General features: G+C 38.5%; 1 protein-coding gene across 2 annotated transcripts in view; it reads right to left on the reverse strand.

Moving 5' to 3' along the window:
• The window catches only part of ATP2A2 (ATPase sarcoplasmic/endoplasmic reticulum Ca2+ transporting 2), a 49,256-nt gene extending 30,604 nt beyond the window's left edge, over nucleotides 1–18,652 (reverse strand). The window contains exons 1-5 of one of the 2 annotated variants that reach the window (XM_085321027.1): nucleotides 18,256–18,649; nucleotides 17,183–17,200; nucleotides 17,009–17,091; nucleotides 9,163–9,267; nucleotides 6,236–6,374 (exon numbers count right to left, since the gene is read on the reverse strand). In XM_085321027.1, coding sequence (XP_085177153.1) covers nucleotides 6,236–6,374; nucleotides 9,163–9,267; nucleotides 17,009–17,091; nucleotides 17,183–17,200; nucleotides 18,256–18,373 — 463 coding nt within the window. In that variant the 5' untranslated portion in view covers nucleotides 18,374–18,649. Of the gene's footprint in view, nucleotides 1–6,235; nucleotides 6,375–9,162; nucleotides 9,268–17,008; nucleotides 17,092–17,182; nucleotides 17,201–18,255 lie in introns of both variants that reach the window. The other variant, XM_085321026.1, reaches the window with a different exon arrangement.
• Between the last annotated feature and the right edge of the window lie 522 nt (nucleotides 18,653–19,174).

Here is a 19,174-nt window from a genome sequence, read left to right on the forward strand (position 1 = left end):
TGAGGTTAGCTCCTCTTCCCTCTTCACAGATATATACTCTAGCCTTGCTATTGTGTTTAATTTCCTTATACCATCAGAAATTTGTTTTCTTCTGTAACAACAGATTTTAAGTATTTATTGTTCCCTGTTCAGGAAGTGTTAAAAGTGCTACCAAAAAATCAGGTGGTGTATAGAACAGGAAGATTATGTCCACCTACACTCTCATACAAGGCCAGAAATGTCAAATGGTTAACCCAAGAAGAGTTTCACAATGAAATATGTTTTAAACTTAGGCTCATTAAAAATAGTAAGCAGCATTTGTTTTCAGTAAGATGAAGATAAAACCAACAGTTTCTTCAGTTTTAACTGTACAGTAAAACAGTGTTTGCATTCACTGCTAGAAAGACAGAGCATAAGTTAGATTCCTTACATTCTAAATGCAAGGAATTGATGTTCACAAAACAGCCTTCTCTGTTATATACTTTGTTGTATTCTGGACAGAAAGCATCTTTGGAGCTTATTGTGCAGTGCACACAGAAGCACAGTTACCCAAATCTAAAACCTGGGGTAGAAGTTTAAATAATTTTGCCACACTAAGTAGAGGACAGTGGTATCTTCCCTTCGAAGCAGAAATTCTATTTCCAAATGAGACCAAGTTCGGATAATACAAGAATAAAACAGCAAGTATTTTGACAGCACAGCATAGCTCCAAAGCGCAAGTTTTCTTTACCATCTTCTCCCCCTCCCTCCAAAAAAGAGTTTGCCTTGCCAGGGTGATATGGTATTAACAGAACATTATCTTTATGTTCAAGCATTTTGCTCAGCACTATTTGTGCTGATAATAAATCCCCACTGAAGTATCAGTTCTATTCAGAGAATATAGAAGATATGTTGCGAATTCCAACAATGAAAATAGAATTAGTTTCACTATTACAGCTTAATAATTTGGTAGCTCTAAAGGGAAACACTGTAAGAATTAGGAGAAATATAATTTGAGATGCCTTTCCTAAGTTCACAAACATGTGCTGAAGGTGACACAGAGTTTAGGTTGTGCCCTGGCTTGAACCTCACATAACTCCACTGACTTCAGTGGTGTCTAGAATGAAGTTTGGACTGCATTCGGTTATCTCGAAACTGCCTCTGAGGTGTTAAGACAAATCTGACAGCCACAACGTTCAGTGAAGTCCACAGAAAGATTTATGCACCCTGGTTCAAAAGCAGTACTTTACAGAAAAAGCAACATAGGTGCTTATTTTTATTTTAAATCCAAATCTGACAATTTGCAATAGGTAAGAAAAAGCTTGATGTTCTCTTTTTTCATATTAGACATGCTTTCAGCAATACGCTCTTAGGAAAACCTTCAATAGTTTTTTTTTTTGTTTTTTTTTGATTGACCAAAATAGGTCAATATTCTAGGCTCAACTGTCCTTTCATTTCACTGTTTTGATTCCCCCCCCATATTAAGTACTATTCCAAAAGAAGTAAATCTGTATCTTCAGCACAGAGCCTGAAGATCAGATCTAGTTATTAAAAAAGAAAAAATAACACCGGCACAAAACCCCAGCTACTTTGGAGCAAGATCTGCAGTATTTGCTGCTCAGGCCAATAGGGAGAATCTGTGGCTCTTCAGAGCCACACTGGAGTCTGACATATTTCACTTTAAAAATCCTCCTTCCTAACTTTCTCCACCTCAAAATATATCTTCCCTTAATTGTAAAAGTAGCTATGATTTAGGAAGAGGTTTGAAGAACTCTGCATTTAGAATGAAACACCAAACAAAAGATACAAAGCACAGAGGAAAAAAAAATATCTGTCAGAATACTAAATATTGACAAATCAAGCCTTGTAAAGCAGTTCTAGCATACTTCATGCTAGGTATAAAAACTTAAAACTAAGTCTTCAAGAATATCCACCAACTTTACAAGCAACAGCTTCTGGGAACTCCATGCGTGTTATGAAGCTGTTGAGTACCCACACGCGTAACAGCGGATGATAGGAATCATTGTTCAGCACTTCAGGGAAAGAGGGACTCTTGAGATCCAATTTGTTCACTTACAGATTAAGACTAATGAATATTAAAAAAAAAAATACATACAATAAGGAGACGACCATTTTAGACAGAAAAAAAGTGAAAGTGAACAAAGTTCATTTTGGTTCCCAAACATATTGTTTCAAAAAAAGTGATCTGGAACAAGTATATCCCAATTTGTCAAACTGAACTTATGTATTTTCTAAGAACCAAGGCAAAGTTGTTTCAAGCTTTTTAAAAATGTTTCTTTAACCAAGACAAAAAAAAAAAAAAAAAAGCATCAAACGACACCTTCAATCTATTAGGATTGCCATGAGCTACAGATTTAAGAGTGTATCCTCCAGTAAACTAAGCTTTTATAGCAGAGTTATAATCCATTTTAAGACAGACAAACTGAAAAGCCATTTGAGGACAGCATCTGAATTTTTTTTCAGTTCATCAATTCTAAGAAATAAACAGTGTAGCTTAGTAACTCTTAAACACCAGAGTCCTGAAAACTATACCCACCAGAGGTCAGCAAACAAATTCAAGGCATACATCCCAAACCCCTGAACTCCAACTCAATCCAAGGAGTCTGTTGATTGTATAGTATGTTTTCTACCAACTCTGCTTAAATGGAAACGGAAGAAAGTCTTCCAAAACAGATACAGGCAAGGAAATAATGTCTGTGGTCCATGTCTGAATGGCTGGAGCCCATGTGAAGTCTGCTGTTACATCTGTAAATTTAAGACAGCATTTATGCTGAATTTGTTAGCTACCAGACATAGAAAGCAGTAGTTGTTCAAGTGTTCAGCAGTATCTGTATGCACAAAGATCCCCCAAATAAGACAGCAGACTACCTATCACTTGCAGCGTAATCTGATTTACTTGAAGTTACTGCATATTTTCTGTAGGTAACTGTGTTACTGCAGTTTCCCCCTACTACTTCCAATTCAAAGAACTGAAGCAAAAAACCCCACCCACAAACCACAGCATCTGTTTACTCTAACAATAAAAAGTCTCTTCTAGTAGCTTTATTTTAGAAGTCCACAAGAAATAATGAACAGTGTATGTAATGAATGAAGCCAAACTCTGGAAATACCAATCATTCAGAATGAAAAGTAATAGTATAAACCATTATTGTATTGCCTTTTGGATGTATTCAGCAACTCAAATGTCTTTAAATGACTGAAAACTACTAAAAAGACCAAGTAACTTTGGAAATATTTCATTGTAACTTGCTCTCAAGGAACTCTTAAGAGTGTAAAACAATGTAAAGAGGTAGGGTCCCCCCCCCCCCAATAAATTGCAATACCAGTCCACAGTAGGAATTCTACAAGCAAGAGCATTCTCTGGCAGATTCAAATAGAGTTACTTAAAATAAAGCTGCTACAGCATTGCACATAATTACTCTGTAATGAAGACCTGTAGAAAGCTGTTCAAAACTAGGTATCAACATGGGGGAGAGACCCATCACCTGGTTATTTACACCACTCAGTTGAAAGATATTTGCCTGGACACACAAATGTCATTGGCACTTTGCCTGGAATTCCATACCCAGATATGTATCCTAGTATGAAGTGCTCTGTCACTTCCCTACATGGTCATCTTTTTGCAAACACCATGTCAAAGGCCATCGCAGTACTCTTACACTTGAAACAGAGGCACGCACACAGTCTCTCTCACCTCCAGGTCTTGACACTAACACTGGTACACACTGTATTGCTCTTCTCTACTTACTCAGGAGCTTCTCCGAGTTTGACACAACTATTAATTTCATCATCGTCTATCTTCAAGTTAGAATGCACTGTTTCAATATCAGAGTTCGTATTATGCTGAAGCACTTATTTTCTGTATCTAAATATCCACATCATCTATAAGGATAAACATAACATTTAAGTAGTCACCTTCACTTCAAGCTGTATTCGCTTGAAACAGGGTTTGCCAGTAAGAAAAAATGACGACTACAGAGTATTTAAGACTGGACTGTTTGACCCACCAGCGTAAGTGTAGAAGCTCACGCTATTTAAAACACTCAGTCAAGCAACAGGGTAGACTACCTATATTAAAAAATGACAACAATACAAGTTAGATTATTTTTATTTCTCTACTTGAGCATGCTAGCTTTAAAATGTGTATTTTAATTCCTTCAGAAATGTTGGGCTATCAAACACTGTTCTGAGTAGATTAAAAAATAATGCAACAGTACTCTTAAAATTTGGGTGCCAGGTTTGTTAAAGACAGCCTAGTGTTATAGATATGCCAGTCAGTGATTTGCTTTCAAATAATTTCTTGCCTTCAGATTGAGGCTTTCAAGAGATGTCTAAAGTCAAGCAATTGATTTTTATAGATACTGACAATACAATGCAAGATAAGTAAAAGCCTGCACATCCCCTAGGTATTCGATGTACAACTTTGAGAGCTGTTTTATTCTGTAAGATGAAAAAGCTATCCCTTTACCATTTCTGAAATGGATAATCAACTAGAACATTTTTTCTGTGCTCTAGCCACCTCACAGAGCAAAATCCAGCATTTTTTCCCTTAGTGAGATACCCCAGATCAGTACAAAACACCAGCCCCCATCTGCCTTTCTATCAAAACTGCTGTGAGTACTAAAGTACAAATATCAACATATTCCCCATGACAGAAACATTGTTTCCAAACATTGCCATTCTATTGGTAGCATTTAAAATCAGGACAGTGATTTGGACAAGCAGCCTATTGCAAAATCTGTAATTTATACAATTCTGTTTGCCTCAAGATGATGCAGAAAATTTCAGCTGCTGAAATAAAATGGCATTGGAGAAGTCATGGATGTAAAATTGACTTCATGGTTCCAGAAGTAGAAATAGTGAGGCAAAACAGCAGAGTAAGTGACAGGGTATCATAAGTCACCCTTTATTTCAGCTGTCAGCACTTTGTATTTGTCCTCATTCTTCACCAAAAGATACTAAGAGGAAACTAGCTTCAGCCTTCATGAGATTCACACACACTCATAATCACCCTAGCCAGGGTTGCTGCAATTGAATCATCCTATGTACAAAACAGAGGCTCAGGACAAGGTTAGGGAACATTAAAGTTTCTCAGGGAACGAAAGCTGGGCAGACAGCCAAAACCAACTTCATTTTGAGTGCATACTCTCTTTGCCTGCTAATTAAAATAGCTGGATAGTCAAGTTTAAGGATATATATTTATCTCCTCCTGAGACAGCTACCACCTCTAAAAGCAAAGTGACACCAGTAGAAAAAGTCTGATGTACAACCTAAACTGAGTGATTGTTCCTTTGGGAAAAACTTAACAATTGATAATGACCTACAAAGTAAGTATGCAATTACTTTTGACATTTAACAAGAATTACCTACTTTAATGTTTTTGTTAGTTTGTTCCTTCCTACGTGAAAGTCACTGACCAGGCTAGTTTAGAGAAAAGCTATTGCCATGGCAATACCACAAAAATAAAGTGGTACATATTTCTGAATCATCCAATACTTTTATTTTTGCACTCCTTCCACATAAAAGCACCTCCTTTAGGGCAAGCCTAATTATTAAAAATCATGATGCAAAAAATCTCATTTGAGATTTTTTTTTTTTTTTTTTTTTAAGAAAACAGAATTTCAAATGCTTATACTTGAAAAATAGGAAGCTCTACTTTGTATAGCCAGTTCTCTATTTGCGGTCTCCAACAGAGCAACAGGCAAAACAGATGCACTACGGAATTACGAAAGAGAATGAGAGTATAATGACATCAGATAATATAACACATATATTAGCTTAGAGGACAGGAAGAAGTTTGTAGAGAAGTTGAAAAGAACAGCTGTTTTTTTTTTTAAATAAAGGATAAAATGCAACTAACCAAGAAATATTTACATTCACTACAGCAAACACATATAAAAAACAAGGAAAAATATTTTTTTAGTTACAACTTAATCTGTTTTCTATTAAACATTCTGAAGTCTAAATTCAGAAAACAAAACTTTAGAATAGTGACAAATGTTAAAACCTGCACTACAATTAAGATGATTTGCTTTTAGATCTACCAGTTAAAGTAGCAATTTAAAAAACAATCCCTCAGTGCACAAATGCACATTTAAGGTAATTATAGATGAATAGAAGCAAGATTGTTCCTGAGTAAAGCATACACTTAAGTTTCTTTGAAAATCCCCTCCAGGGCCTCAGACCATTAATAATTTTAAAACATACATCAAACATGTATCACAGTACACGTATGTACTACTTAAGTAAACCTTACCTGCCACTTCTACAATATCACCTGGGACAATGTCTCTTGCTTTAATTCTCTGTACACTTTTTCGATCTTGTCGATATACTTTGCCCATTTCAGGTTCATATTCTTTAAGAGCTTCAATAGCATTTTCAGCATTTCTTTCCTGAAATACAGCAAAAATACGTAATTTTTAAAGTCCTAACGACAAGGAAAAATAAGTACATCAGATCAAGTGCAGCACCATATAAATACTGCTGACTGCTCAGTTAAATTTATTCACACAGAGAATGATGCGACCCACCTCATTATGAGGTTCCAAACTGGAAATCATTACAGCATAATTTAGACATTAGTGGGTAGGCAGAATCTAAAAGTTTTTTATTCAAACTCTGTAGCATTTCCCATCAAGCATTCACTGTGTCTTGTTACAGCTATATTTCAAAATTCCTCCAAGAGCATATTATCAACTTCCAGTGAAATTAAGTGAAATGAAATCATATACATTAGAAGTTTCTTCCTGAGAATCTTTAACAGTTTACAAATTGAGATGAGTCACTGCACATGAGAAGGCTATTGCATTAGTGCTTAAGGAAATAAAAAGGTCTTCTCAAGTGCAGTTCTCTCAGCTAAGCTCTACCAGAGACTGCAGTCAACATCTCGATGCTACCAAGACAGAGGACAGCATAAGAAACCTAAATCTTATCACTACTCCTTCTCCCACTTAAAGAGAAGTAACTTATTTCTCATTTCCTAACCTACTGACAAGTACAGATGCCATCACAATTCTGATGATTATAGATAACATTAAGAGTACAAACAGTTTTCAGAATATTTTTTTTTTTTTTTTTTTTTTAAGAACACACCAACCTTTCCAGATGATTAAAAAAACTCTGAAAGACGTGCCAAAGCAGACACTTAATCTTCAGAAATTCAAAGGGTAAGATGTTGAATATTTCCCCGTGACACTGCAGCTCACACAACATTACCAAAGCTATCTCAAAGGACTTATGTTTACATGGCACAACTCAGTGCCAGGTAATGCAGACATACTAGTTGAGGTCCTAAAATACTAGCTTCATATTCCACTAGGCAAATTAATTCTGCTCTCCAGCACAAGAATGCTGATAGTGCTCTTACCTAGATTAACTAAGAGTTAACATAAGGCAAAACCTTAACACCAGAGAGAGAAAGAGAGAGAGCGTGAGCAAGCGCACACACCAGAGAAAGAGTCCCTTAAATGAAAGGTTAATTGAATTTGATTTTTCCTTTAAAAAGAAGAAGAAAGAATTAAATGTGATTCAGATAGGACAGCCCACTCAGTGTGTTAGGCCACATTGCATCGTTTGCTGTTTGATGGAGATCAAGGCAGTTGCAACACATTATCTTGCCAGCCACTGAAGTATTAGAAGATGGCATTTTGGGAGAAGGGCACATGAAAGGTAAGGTTGAGGAGGGCAGAGTTAAGGCCATGACTCATAGTTGCTCATGTCTTGTACCTGTAGAAACAGATACATTTGTGGGTGGAGACTATGTACTGAGACTTATTTTCCATGCCCTTTGAAGTAAGTGAATGACTCATTTAATTGTGAAATGGAGTTGTACAGACTAAGTTCACTGCATGTAGATATATATTGAGATTCTTTGCATATCATGTCTGAGAAATTAGTGGCTTCCTCTGGCAGGGTACACAACTATGCCAAAAGCTCACAAACTGTATAGATATGTTTATCTTACATTACGTGCTCCGAATTATTACAATTCAAATTTCAGGTTATGTGAAAGCATTAGTTTAATTCTATTCAAACCTGTAAAGCAACTGTGCAAGAAGATATCACTTAAAGGGGCACTGCTTCCTTCCCTCCCTCTGCATTATTCTTCCTTTGTACCTATTCTAGCAGTTGCACAGAAAGCTAGATCCTACTAAAAATGAATCTTCTGAGGGTTAGTCTTCAACTAGTTTACTAGTGGCAGCACAAAGCAGCAAGTATTAATGTACAGCAATCCCACTGAAAGCCACTTCCGGTAGTTTCCAGTGTGCACACTCCTCTCTAACATGTTTAAACTTAGTAACAGGTTTTCTTTTCTTAATTTTCATTGTTATTTTGGACAGTTTCTTTTCTTAAGCCTTAAACCTAACCTGCTAAGCTAGCAAGTAATCACATTAATACTAGTCATTTAAAAGAAATTTACCAAGTACTTAAGTTACCATGAAATCTTAAGAGTATTTTTCCACTGCAAAAAGTCAACACTAAGATTTATGCTGTCTGAAATGATCAAATGTGCAAAACAAAATTGTAGATATAACTTTTGTGTGTCAGAACATGCTACTCAATAATATTTTAAAAATCCATCTAATTTATCACACAGATGATAATGTAGGAAGAGTTTGTGAAATTCCTAAGTCTTTAAAAGAATTATTTTTTATAGACATGCATGCATCTTACACATACATGTAATGGGTAATATAGTAATTAAAGTGAAAGAATACTGTATTATATGTATAAATAAATTTATTAAAACATAGCATGTTATCAACAAGAGCCACAAGAAACTTTATAGTAAGCATCCTATGTCATTTAGTTGAGATTAAAAAAAAAATTTTTTGTTTGTAAACTGAACCAACTGATATGGTTTCTTAACCTTTCAGCATTTGACTCATTTCCTGAATTTAGGTCTTTATTCTGGACTATTTTGTTAATGTGTTTTTTTAGCATGTGACCAAACATATGGATGAAGCATTTTGCCTCAAGGGCCACACTTCTAAAGCTTTCACTAAGTCAACATTTTCTGACCAGAATCTTTATGGTACAAGGATTCTGAAGAATTAAAAACTAACAGCATACATTACTTGCCTTGTTTGAAGCACCTGACACTACACTTACAAGCACTTCTATTAAACCAGAAAAATCCGAAAGCGTTTGAGATTCGACATTGTAAAGATATCTGCCTACCTGCCATACTCCCACAATTGCATTGGCTACTAATATAAGTAAGATTACAAAAGGCTCAACAAATGCTGTGATTGTTTCTTCACCTTCTTCAAACCAGGCCAGGACCTGTGAAAGAGAACATGAGGATTTAAGTTACTAAAGGAATTTACATAGACAACTTGCATATCTAAGACCCAATATATTTCAGCTGTATCTTCAATTCTTTAGACTTGAATGACTTTGAAAAAACCCTCAATCTTCCAAGGTGTAGCACATGAACGAGTTGGCAATACGCAATGGAAAAAGGAGAAAAAAAAAATCTTTACTGAAGTAGTGCAGAGTTCATTCACAAGCCTGGTCTTCTTTTAAAGAAATAAGCTCTTTATTTTGAAAGCACATTACTACTTTTGGTTCATGAAGGGAAAGCAGAAGCTGATGCAACAATGGCTACAGCACTAAGAAGTTGCAAAAATTTGTTCCTCACTGTCTAAAACAGGACTCGAATTGATTACTGCAAGCACTTAAAACACCACAGCTTTGCAAGACTGAGTTTCATGCATACTCAGAATCTGACTTAAGTTATTTTGATAAAGAACAACTAATCTATTTAATGGGAAGTTTAGTTAGGCATACAAATAAAAATAGCTTTAGATGTTTTCAGTGAGTAGATCTGAAAAATAAGGATGTGTTGATTTAAATGCAAGTGGCGAGCTATTAAAGCTTCTAAGTGAACTGGGCCATCACATTAGAAGTTGACTTCTGAGTTGAGTAGCTGATAAAACTCCGAAGTGTGGTTAGAGAGAGAGAGAGAGAGAGAGAGAGAGAGAGAGATCTTGTATAAAAGGCTCTGAAGAGATTTTTTGAAAATCTATTTGCTTTAGAATTGCACTCTAAGTTTCAGGCTTCCGTCATTCACTTGGTTTTTGGAGACTGCAGAGGCCTTGACATTTACCCATCTAAAAAGTTCTATAGTTACTGAAGTCAAGCTAACATGACCAGAGAGGAAGATCTTTTTTGTCAGCATGTTGAGCAACAGGAAGCCTGAAAAGTGACAGTAAATAGGAACAACGTGTTGAGATAATTAAGGCCAGCAGTCAGGCAACAGCACTCTGAATCACTAGAAGACTGCAGCAAGCAAACTGTTACTAAAGCAAGCACCATAATCCACTAACATGCTGCTCAGAACTATTGCTCAATTGTGAAACACTCCAGGATGTTAAAGGGAAGAAGGAGCAGCAGCATGAAAGCCTCAAGCAGTAAACTGAAACTGTCAAGCAAATCCAGCACAACAACAAATTTTATTACAAAAGAATAAACTTGTAAGACCCAGGTTATGATTAATATAACTGAAATGCTCCAACTGACAACGCAACATTGAGGGTCTGTGTAATCCCTCTGGAGAAGGGACTTAAGTTAGGAACTCTTACATTTGCTACATCCCAAAGCTTCTTCCTTCCTCTACAGTACTAATCCACTGCATCCACAGTAACAGCTTGCGCTGTTTGACCTGCTGGAGCACAGTCTACATTGTACTTTTCACTTTATGCTTCACCCCTTATACCATAAATAGCTTTTACTCTACATCAGCATTGTTGCCTCCAATGAAGCTACAAAAATGGCTAATGGTACACTCTACTTTTAGCACATCAGAAAAAGCTGCTTAGTATCTACTTCTTTCTTCTCTTTCCTTACTGGAATCCTGTAGAGCCAATTCTGTTTCCAGAAGAGCAAGTGAATTCAATAATTTAAGAATGTTAACAGAGCAGGTATTTGCCAGGTTAACTGGAATAAAACATCTGCTTTACATAGTACTAAACTATAATCTTCAAAGATCGAAGACCACCTGAGTTGTGAAACAACATCGAGAAAGCCTGAAACATTAAGAGCTAAGAAAAGTAACTACAAAGACAAGATCTAGCTATGTCAAGGAGAACCAAAATTAAGCTTTAAAGGAATCTTTCAATCAGCCATTATTTCAAAAATATCAGAAGAACTTAGATCAGAAATCCTGTCAGCACCAATCTGGTAGGCTATTTCAGACTTCTGCTATTGTTCTGGCAAAATTATCAAACTGTAACAGGACTAAAACTAAAAAAGTTTCCATAGAGTTAAAGGTGGGACAGATCCTGTTCTAGAATGCTTTAATAAATAGTCATATGAATAACAAAATACATGTGATTCTTGGTTTTGCTATACCAGACTAAAGCTGTATTAACATTCCATTTAGGGTTCTTGTAATAAACTTGATCTGTTACTGTACTATGTGTGTTATTTGACAGCAGCCTGTAAACAACAACCAAAACACAATAAATACAGAAAAGAAGTAGAACAAGGAATACATAGCAAACCATTTAAGCTTAGAAGTACTAGTTGATGTTTTCAGCGACAACAGAACATCATATGCTGAGGCCTGGGTAGACACTAGAGAACACCTAGAAGCATGAAGTTGACGTCAGAAGTTTACATTAGTATACCCCAAGATCCTGGAGAGGTTGACGATACAGGATCTTTTATTTGATTATTACTCAGAAGAGCCCCACTGTATATTAGTCCTAACCATGTTAGGATTCATGTGTGTAACAGCCTAATTACCACATCATTGATCTCCAGTGTACTGTTCAGATAACATAGTCAGGAAAAATCATCATAAACAGAATAAAACAACAGGTTAAGAGAAATGCAAGCCTAAAATCTAAAAGAAATAACTAACAGCAGGACGTAATATTGCCATATCAGCAATCAGAGTAAGTAGCTTAGAGGACAACTTCCATTTAGCATATTTGATTTAGGGTTGCTTTTATCTTCCTAGAATTATGGTGTGCAGAAGCCTATTTTAATCAGAGCATAATTGGATGAACCTGCAGAACACTAAGGCAAAGAACATGTTATGACAGGCAAAAGGCACTTAATTTTAATGGTTATCTATAGAAAAAAAAAAGAGGCAGAGGTAGAATGCAGAAGCTAGCAATAAGCAGATTAGCAATCAATACAGTTAAGAGAACAGAAGTGCCCTTTTAGCTTTTTGTGCTTCTACAAATTAAGCATCTCTCTATTCCAAGATAAGCCACAGAGGTAAGTTGTCTCAGGTGACTATTTATCATAAAGTAACAAAAAAATGGAATTAGAACAAAGACATTTTAAGATAAAAATCCATTGCCCAGTAGTCTGTACCTACTTACCACTAACAGAAGTGAACATTTTGTTGTCAGCAACCTAACAAGCTTTTCTGTTTTTCCATTTTGATTCCAGAAAAAAAAGAAAGGAGCTCAGTTATAAATGAGAAGGAAATTAAGAATTTTATTGAGTTAGCAGATTGTAAGCACTCATCAGATACGCTACTCCGTATTTCTGAATACGTAAACACTTGCTGTGCTCTTAACGTAGCAAAAAGGGAAAATAAAGACATATGGCACCCGTTTTTTAAAATTAAAAAAATTCTAAAAAGCTATTAAAACGGAGTTACAGTTTTGTCACCCTTGCATCTTGGATGCTACTAAGTATTCTGAGTTTAACTAAGAGCATGCCAGCATAACATACTACAGCAATGCTTATCTTGGGCCACACGCTCACTACTGCTAATCTTAACATGCAGCTTTTGGGTGATTTTAGGGTAAAGCCTGCAATCGCTTTACTGGCAAATCTTACCCTCTCCAGCAATAACTTTGTTCATTTTCTAAACACAGACTAGGCTATATTCTTGTTAATTTACAAGCTATAATTAACATATATATGTTTAGATTAAAACTGTGTGCTGTGATTTAGTCCGAACATCTACTATCTAGTAGAAGAAATTCCCAGAACATTCACCAAGTTAGCTTAGGCATTAAACAAATAATTCAAATAAATAGGACTACTCTCAGAATCTTCTATTTAGAAGAAAGTTAAAACTTCCAAGTTTTAGATAGAAGGTCTAACCTACAGTTCCCCTAGTCCAAGAAAGTTCACTAGAAGAACAATGCAAACGTAGTACTGCATGGTTAAGCATCCATCACTTAGTTTAACGCATACGTATTTTATCAACATATTATTCTACACCAGTTCACCAGGAGCATTTTGCAACCACAGTCATTTATAGGGCAACTATGCATATACTGCAGATCTGAGTACATGCTGCTAAAGTAGCAAGAATGTAAAATGTTTAATGTAAAATTAAGCATCTTTTCGCTTGCACCTAGAAAGTCAGACTACAAAGGCCCATCAACTGCTGCAACAGACTCTCTGGAGGAGTTTCACATATTCCAACAGAACACTAAGGCAAGGCCCAAGCCTACAGAGCCATTTATAGAATCAGAAACAATTTACATTTTTTCCTCTTTAAAAACTGGCCTTAAAAAAGGCCAGTGAAGATACTGAAAAAAACAAATCAGCAGTCTTAAGAATTTAAGGAGTTGCTAGCTAGCAACAGCAGTTCTGACTTGGAAGGTAGCACACAGCATCTACAGCTAACATATGCTGACTGTGCATACGACCCCTGCGAACAGGGTTACAGATTCAGCCATTAGTCTGATTTACTTTACCAACACATACCTGAGAAGGGATGTAGGGCTAGAGGACACAAACCGCACTTTGAACACGGAAGTTCATACAGTATTTAAGAATGTAACATTTCTACAGGAAAATGCGTATGAATGATTGCACAGGAACAACCATATCTGTCCTTTAACATCTAGATAGGTAATCACAACACTAAATTTTTAATATGATTTAAGATCCTAGCACAAACATGTCACAAAATAGTAACCTATATACCTTGAGACCACTCAAATATGAGCCTCTAAGTTCAGTAGTTTTTAATTTTGGCAGTGTAGAGCTAGTGAAGAACTCTGCTACACTGTCCTATCAGCAATGACTTGTAAAGATTAGATGTGCACCAGTGTCTTTTCTGAAAGCATGCACTGTACATCCACTGCCATTAGCATCACAACATATATTGTCAATAAAATCTTCAGAAAATTTGACTTCTCAAACCCAAATTGGAACAAATTTTCATTGACAGAAAAAAAACACACCACCACACACACACACACACACACACACACACACACACTTAAAGTCAATGTTACATTCACGCCTGTTTTCAACATCCAACCCTCTCACCCCAACTCAAAGACTTTACACAGTTTTGGGCTTTTGGGGGCATTTGTTTTCTTAAAACCTTGGTAAGCCATTTTCCTCATTCACTGTCATTCAAGGGAAATGGAGCTACTTATTTAAGCCATCTCCAGGAAAATTCCCTTTTACGTGTATACCAGGCCTAAAAGTCTTCACTGGAAAGTTTGACAGTTATGTCCAACAAGAGACATTATCCAATCTTACCTCTGTTGGTATGCGATACAATGCCCCACCTTCTACTCAAGTACTGTGGTTTAAGATCTATCAAATAGTGAATTACACTAAAAAGCTGTCATTTAAATGAAAGTCAGCACATTGAATTCTGTAATGTGGTTCTGTAGGAACTGATGCTGCTCTCAAGAAAAGACTAAAGTCTTGATTTTTAGCTTAAAGAGAAGCTCCACATTGTTATTATTCAATATCCGAAACCAACACAAGCTTGACTGACTCCATTTTAAGTCTAATTACCTGTTCCAAGGTACAGGGAGTTTTGCATGCTTTGTAACAGTACAAACTGCAAAACTGAATTGTCTAAGGTTTGTAAAAGACAGCACAATAAACACATTGAAGTTACCTTTAGCATTAAGTGGTTCCATCGTAAGACTGACTTAGCATAATTTATAATCTTATCTTTATACACAATTCCAGTGTTTATGTATTATTTTCAAGTATTCTCAGGAAGCAATTACTGTCCACAAGCCTAACATCACTACACACTCTATACAAGCAAGAGGTCATATTAATTATATCCGATTTTTGCAGCAATAAAATATTGGTATCAGCATACTCAGCAGTTCCTTACAGCTATGACAAAAGCCTCTAATATGCTTTTATCAAGAACAAGTGTCAAAATCCTAAGAAAAACAAACAACAGATAATCATCTTCTGAACAGGGAAAATGATGAAAAATGAGGGAAGTGCTTTTCAAAGTCCCAAAATTAAAATATGTCCTGTTCTTCTATATTTGATTAAAAATATATTTGAGGAAAAAAAGCTCACTTCTCCCAACCTACTGTTACAGTGGGTAGCCATAACTCTTCAACAGGAGGCATAACAAAGGCAAAGTAGTAGCCCAAGGTCACACAACAGGTCACTGGCAGAAGAGCAGAGAACCCAAATCTACTCTACCCCATTAGACTATAGTCTCCCCTTACTTGGATGTAGAAGTTAAACACACTAAAGAAAGGAATTTAATCTAGTTGCTAATGAACTCTGTAAAGTGTGCTCGGCTGTGTACGCTATTTGACCTGTCAGTTTAGTATCATACTGAATATTCAGATTTAACAGTAAAAACTTAAAGATAGGTGAAGTCATTTTTCACTTAGCTACAACAAAACCAAAAATAACGTAAAGGGGAATGAGAGGCTAACAGAATTGTATACTGTCACTTATCTCATTAAATGAGAAAATCATTCCCAACTTTTCAGAAACAAAAATACATCTCCTTTTCATCTGCTGGAAGAAGAGAACAGGGAAGAGAAGAAAGAAAAGTCTGAGTAAACCATTTATTTAAATTTTTATGGCCAGCCTTATTTCCTCCCCAGGAAATAGCAGGGCAAGTAAAGCACATCTGCCTCCACGGTCAAGATCAATGCCACCAATCACTGCTCAGCGGTAACAGTACATGCATACCAAAAGGCAAATGCTTTGAAACATGTCAGTCTGGGGATAGCTAAAGCCTCCCCTTGGTCTAGACAAAGCAACACAGTATACTGCAGCAACCAGGGGCACAACCGCAAGACCCTGCTCCATCTCCCCTTCCTCCCCACCAAACACACAGAGTAGCTTCAGCTTGCTCTGTCCATCACCCTTATCTCACCTTTAGCTAAAGCATCAATACAATTTCCACCCTTTTTTCCCCTCCCCTTTAAGAGCTCTAGCATTTTTTTTTTTAAGTAGTCAATTACAACTCCAGGACAAAGTCCAATAAACTTTTACTTCTACCTAAACAGTTTAATATTCTGCACACTTTGTTCTCCAGCTCCTCAAACCATGCAAGCCTTCACCTCCCTTTCTGGAGAACTGAATCAAAGGCGGAGTGTAGTTTATCAGCAAATGCACGTCCTTTACACATTATATAAAGACATTGGCTACACATGCATTTTAAAAATCAAGTTAGTGTTCTTGTTCTTTTAATCCCATATGCAAGGCAAGATGTCCATTTTATGACTAGACTGTCCAAAGGTCAGTTACCAAATTTGGTCAACAATGGTGCCATCACTGCCGTCATCATTCTTGTCACTGTCAAAAGCAACAACTGTCACCTTGCTATTATCAGGAAGGGAAGGCAACTGGAATATTCGCCATGTAAATTCTATTTACAGTCTGCATTGCATCCAAAAATGTCTTCCAATGATTATACATTGAGCTTGATAACGATTAACTCAAAGGCAAGAAGAACGACCAGTTAAATGCTTACTTACTCAAGGTTAGTTTTTAAAGCCAACAAAAGCATTGGGAAATCCCACCTCGAGTCAATAAGCTGTGCTGAATAAGAAATACTTTTTAATGCCTGTCTAGTGTAGCTATGTAGTTCTAACTCATGCAATACTTCAAAGTATTTTTCAGCATACAAAAAAAACCTCCACAAGACAATTAAAGAAATAGTATGCAATTTAATTTGCATCCTACACTTCTATCTTTTGATAGAAAATTCAGGATAACTTCATTGTGCATAGTTCATTTAAGTTGGAACAGATACTGCTCCTGAGCCTCAGATACAGAAGCCTAGGAAATAAGAACAGTTCATACTTACAAAAGATATGCAAGCTGCCAGCAACAGAATTCTAACTAGTAAGTCTTCAAACTGTTCAATCACAAGCTCAAGTAAGGTTTTTCCTGCAATATGTAACAAAGTCACTTAGTTATGCACATAAGAAAATGATGAATTATTGACATGAATTGCAGAAGACTGCATGAACCTGCTTACCTTCCTCAGCTGGTAATTCTGTCGATCACAGATTTTTCCAGGAAGCATGTTAAAAAAAAATTAAAGAAACATTATCACATTTATAAGGTATCCACTAGATCTTGCTTCTGAATTGTACACTCGACCGGTTTGGATATGAGCACCCTACTAAAAGCCCCATTAAGGGGGATCTTTTAACTAACATTTGAATAGGTCTGATAACCTTGCATTTAACATGCAGGTTAGCAGGAATCTGCTCAGGGTTATAATTCAGCCAAGTCATCACTCTAAGGAGCTGCATGACTTCTGCTGTTGCTGCACACAAAGGGTCAAAGGCTTAGAAAGCTTTTCAAAGGTTTTTCCTCCACATCCATAAAAAAAACCCCACACACAAACCAAAAAAGCCACACAACTTCGTCCAAAATATGTCAAATTATTTTCTCAATTTGAGAGTATTTTCTTATTTCAGCTCTCTTCTCATCTCCCCATTACTAGATTTAGTGGCACGAAAGGGGTGTTACAGCAGGAAAAAAAGCGCCACGCATAAAATCTTCTCCTAGCCTTTTGTTCTTACACCATGACACAGAGTTCAAAAAGGACTAGGTAGGCTAAGCAATGAAGATTAAAAAAAAAAAGATTCAGATGAATTTTGTGCCCCGACTCTAGAGAAGAATATAAAATTGGAAAGCAGGGAAAAATGAAAGTCAAGATGGACTAAGGGGGAAAAAATAAAAAAAAATAAAGAAAAGGGAAGAAAAACAGCGCTTCATTTCATAATGGCAGCTGCCCCGCCGTGAAGGGGAAGGGGGTGACACGCTGCCTCCCAAGGCAGCCCCGCCGGCGCGGGCTGGGCGCGGAACCCACGCGGTGCAGCTCCAGTCAGCCATCTTCTTTCCCTCGCTCCGCGTCCTGCAAGAGATGCCGGCTCTGCACACCCGGACACGCTAGGCCTCGGGCAGGGCCCCGCGAAAAGGAAAAACGGGCGGAAAAAAAAACGCAAAAAACAAAACAAAAAAAGGGGGGGGGAGAAAGGGGGCGAGGAGGCGACTCCCGGCGGCAGCATCCCCGCGGCGGGGGGGGGCCGCGGCACCTACCGTTGGAGCCCCATTTCTCCTTCAGCTTCTTCACTTGCTCCAAGCTGAGCCCGGTGCTTTCGTTGACACCGAAATAAGCCAAAACTTCCTCCACAGTCTTTGTGTGAGCGTTCTCCATGGCTGGGGCAGGGAGCAGCAAATGGTGCCTCGCCTCTTTCGCCTCTTCCTCCTCCTCCTCCTCCTCAGCGGCGGCGGGCGCGGCGGCGAACCCCCTCCTCAGCCCCCTCGGCGCCTCGCTTTCTGCCCGGCCGCCCCCGTGCTATCACCATAGACCTCTCCGGCAGCAGAGAGCAGCCCCCCGAGCCCGCCTCCGCGCCCCGCTCTGCCCAACAGGCGAGAGGGGGCAAAAAAAAAAATCAAAAAAAAATTTTTTTAAAAGGCGAAAGCCGCCCAAAGGGGAAAAAAAAAAAAAAAAGCCTCCACCCCCCTCCCACCCCACACTCCCCCCCTCCGAGGGAGCCAAGCCGCCTCTCCGGCGCCGAGGAGCGGGGCTTCAGGCGTCCCCCGGCCGCGGGCGGGCGGCTGCGGGCAGCGAGGGGAGAAGCGCGGGCCCCCGCGGCCGCTCTCGCCTCAGGGGCGGCGGGTGCGAGCACGGGGGGCTCGGCGACGCCGGCGGCGGGGGGCTGCGCGGGGCGGGCCGCGGCCAGGCGACCGAGCGGCCTCTCCTGTCGCCCCGCGGGGCTGCGAGCCGCCCCTGCGCAGGGCGATAACGGCGCGCCTTACCGCCGCTCGCCTCCGCGGGCGGCGGGAGAAGAAGAGGGCGCCGGTTGCCCCGCCGCCCGCCTCGCCTCAGTCGGGAAGGGCGCGAATCGCCCCCTCCGGCAGCCCGATCCTCCCCTCGCCGGCACAGGCCGCCGCCACCGACACGGCTCGGGCTCGCTCGCCGCCGCCGCCCCCCCGCTCCGCGCCCGGCCTCGCC

This window comes from Rhea americana, unplaced genomic scaffold, assembly GCF_003343005.1.
Source record: "Rhea americana isolate MKP2758 unplaced genomic scaffold, rheAme1 scaffold_68, whole genome shotgun sequence".
NCBI lineage: Eukaryota > Metazoa > Chordata > Aves > Rheiformes > Rheidae > Rhea > Rhea americana.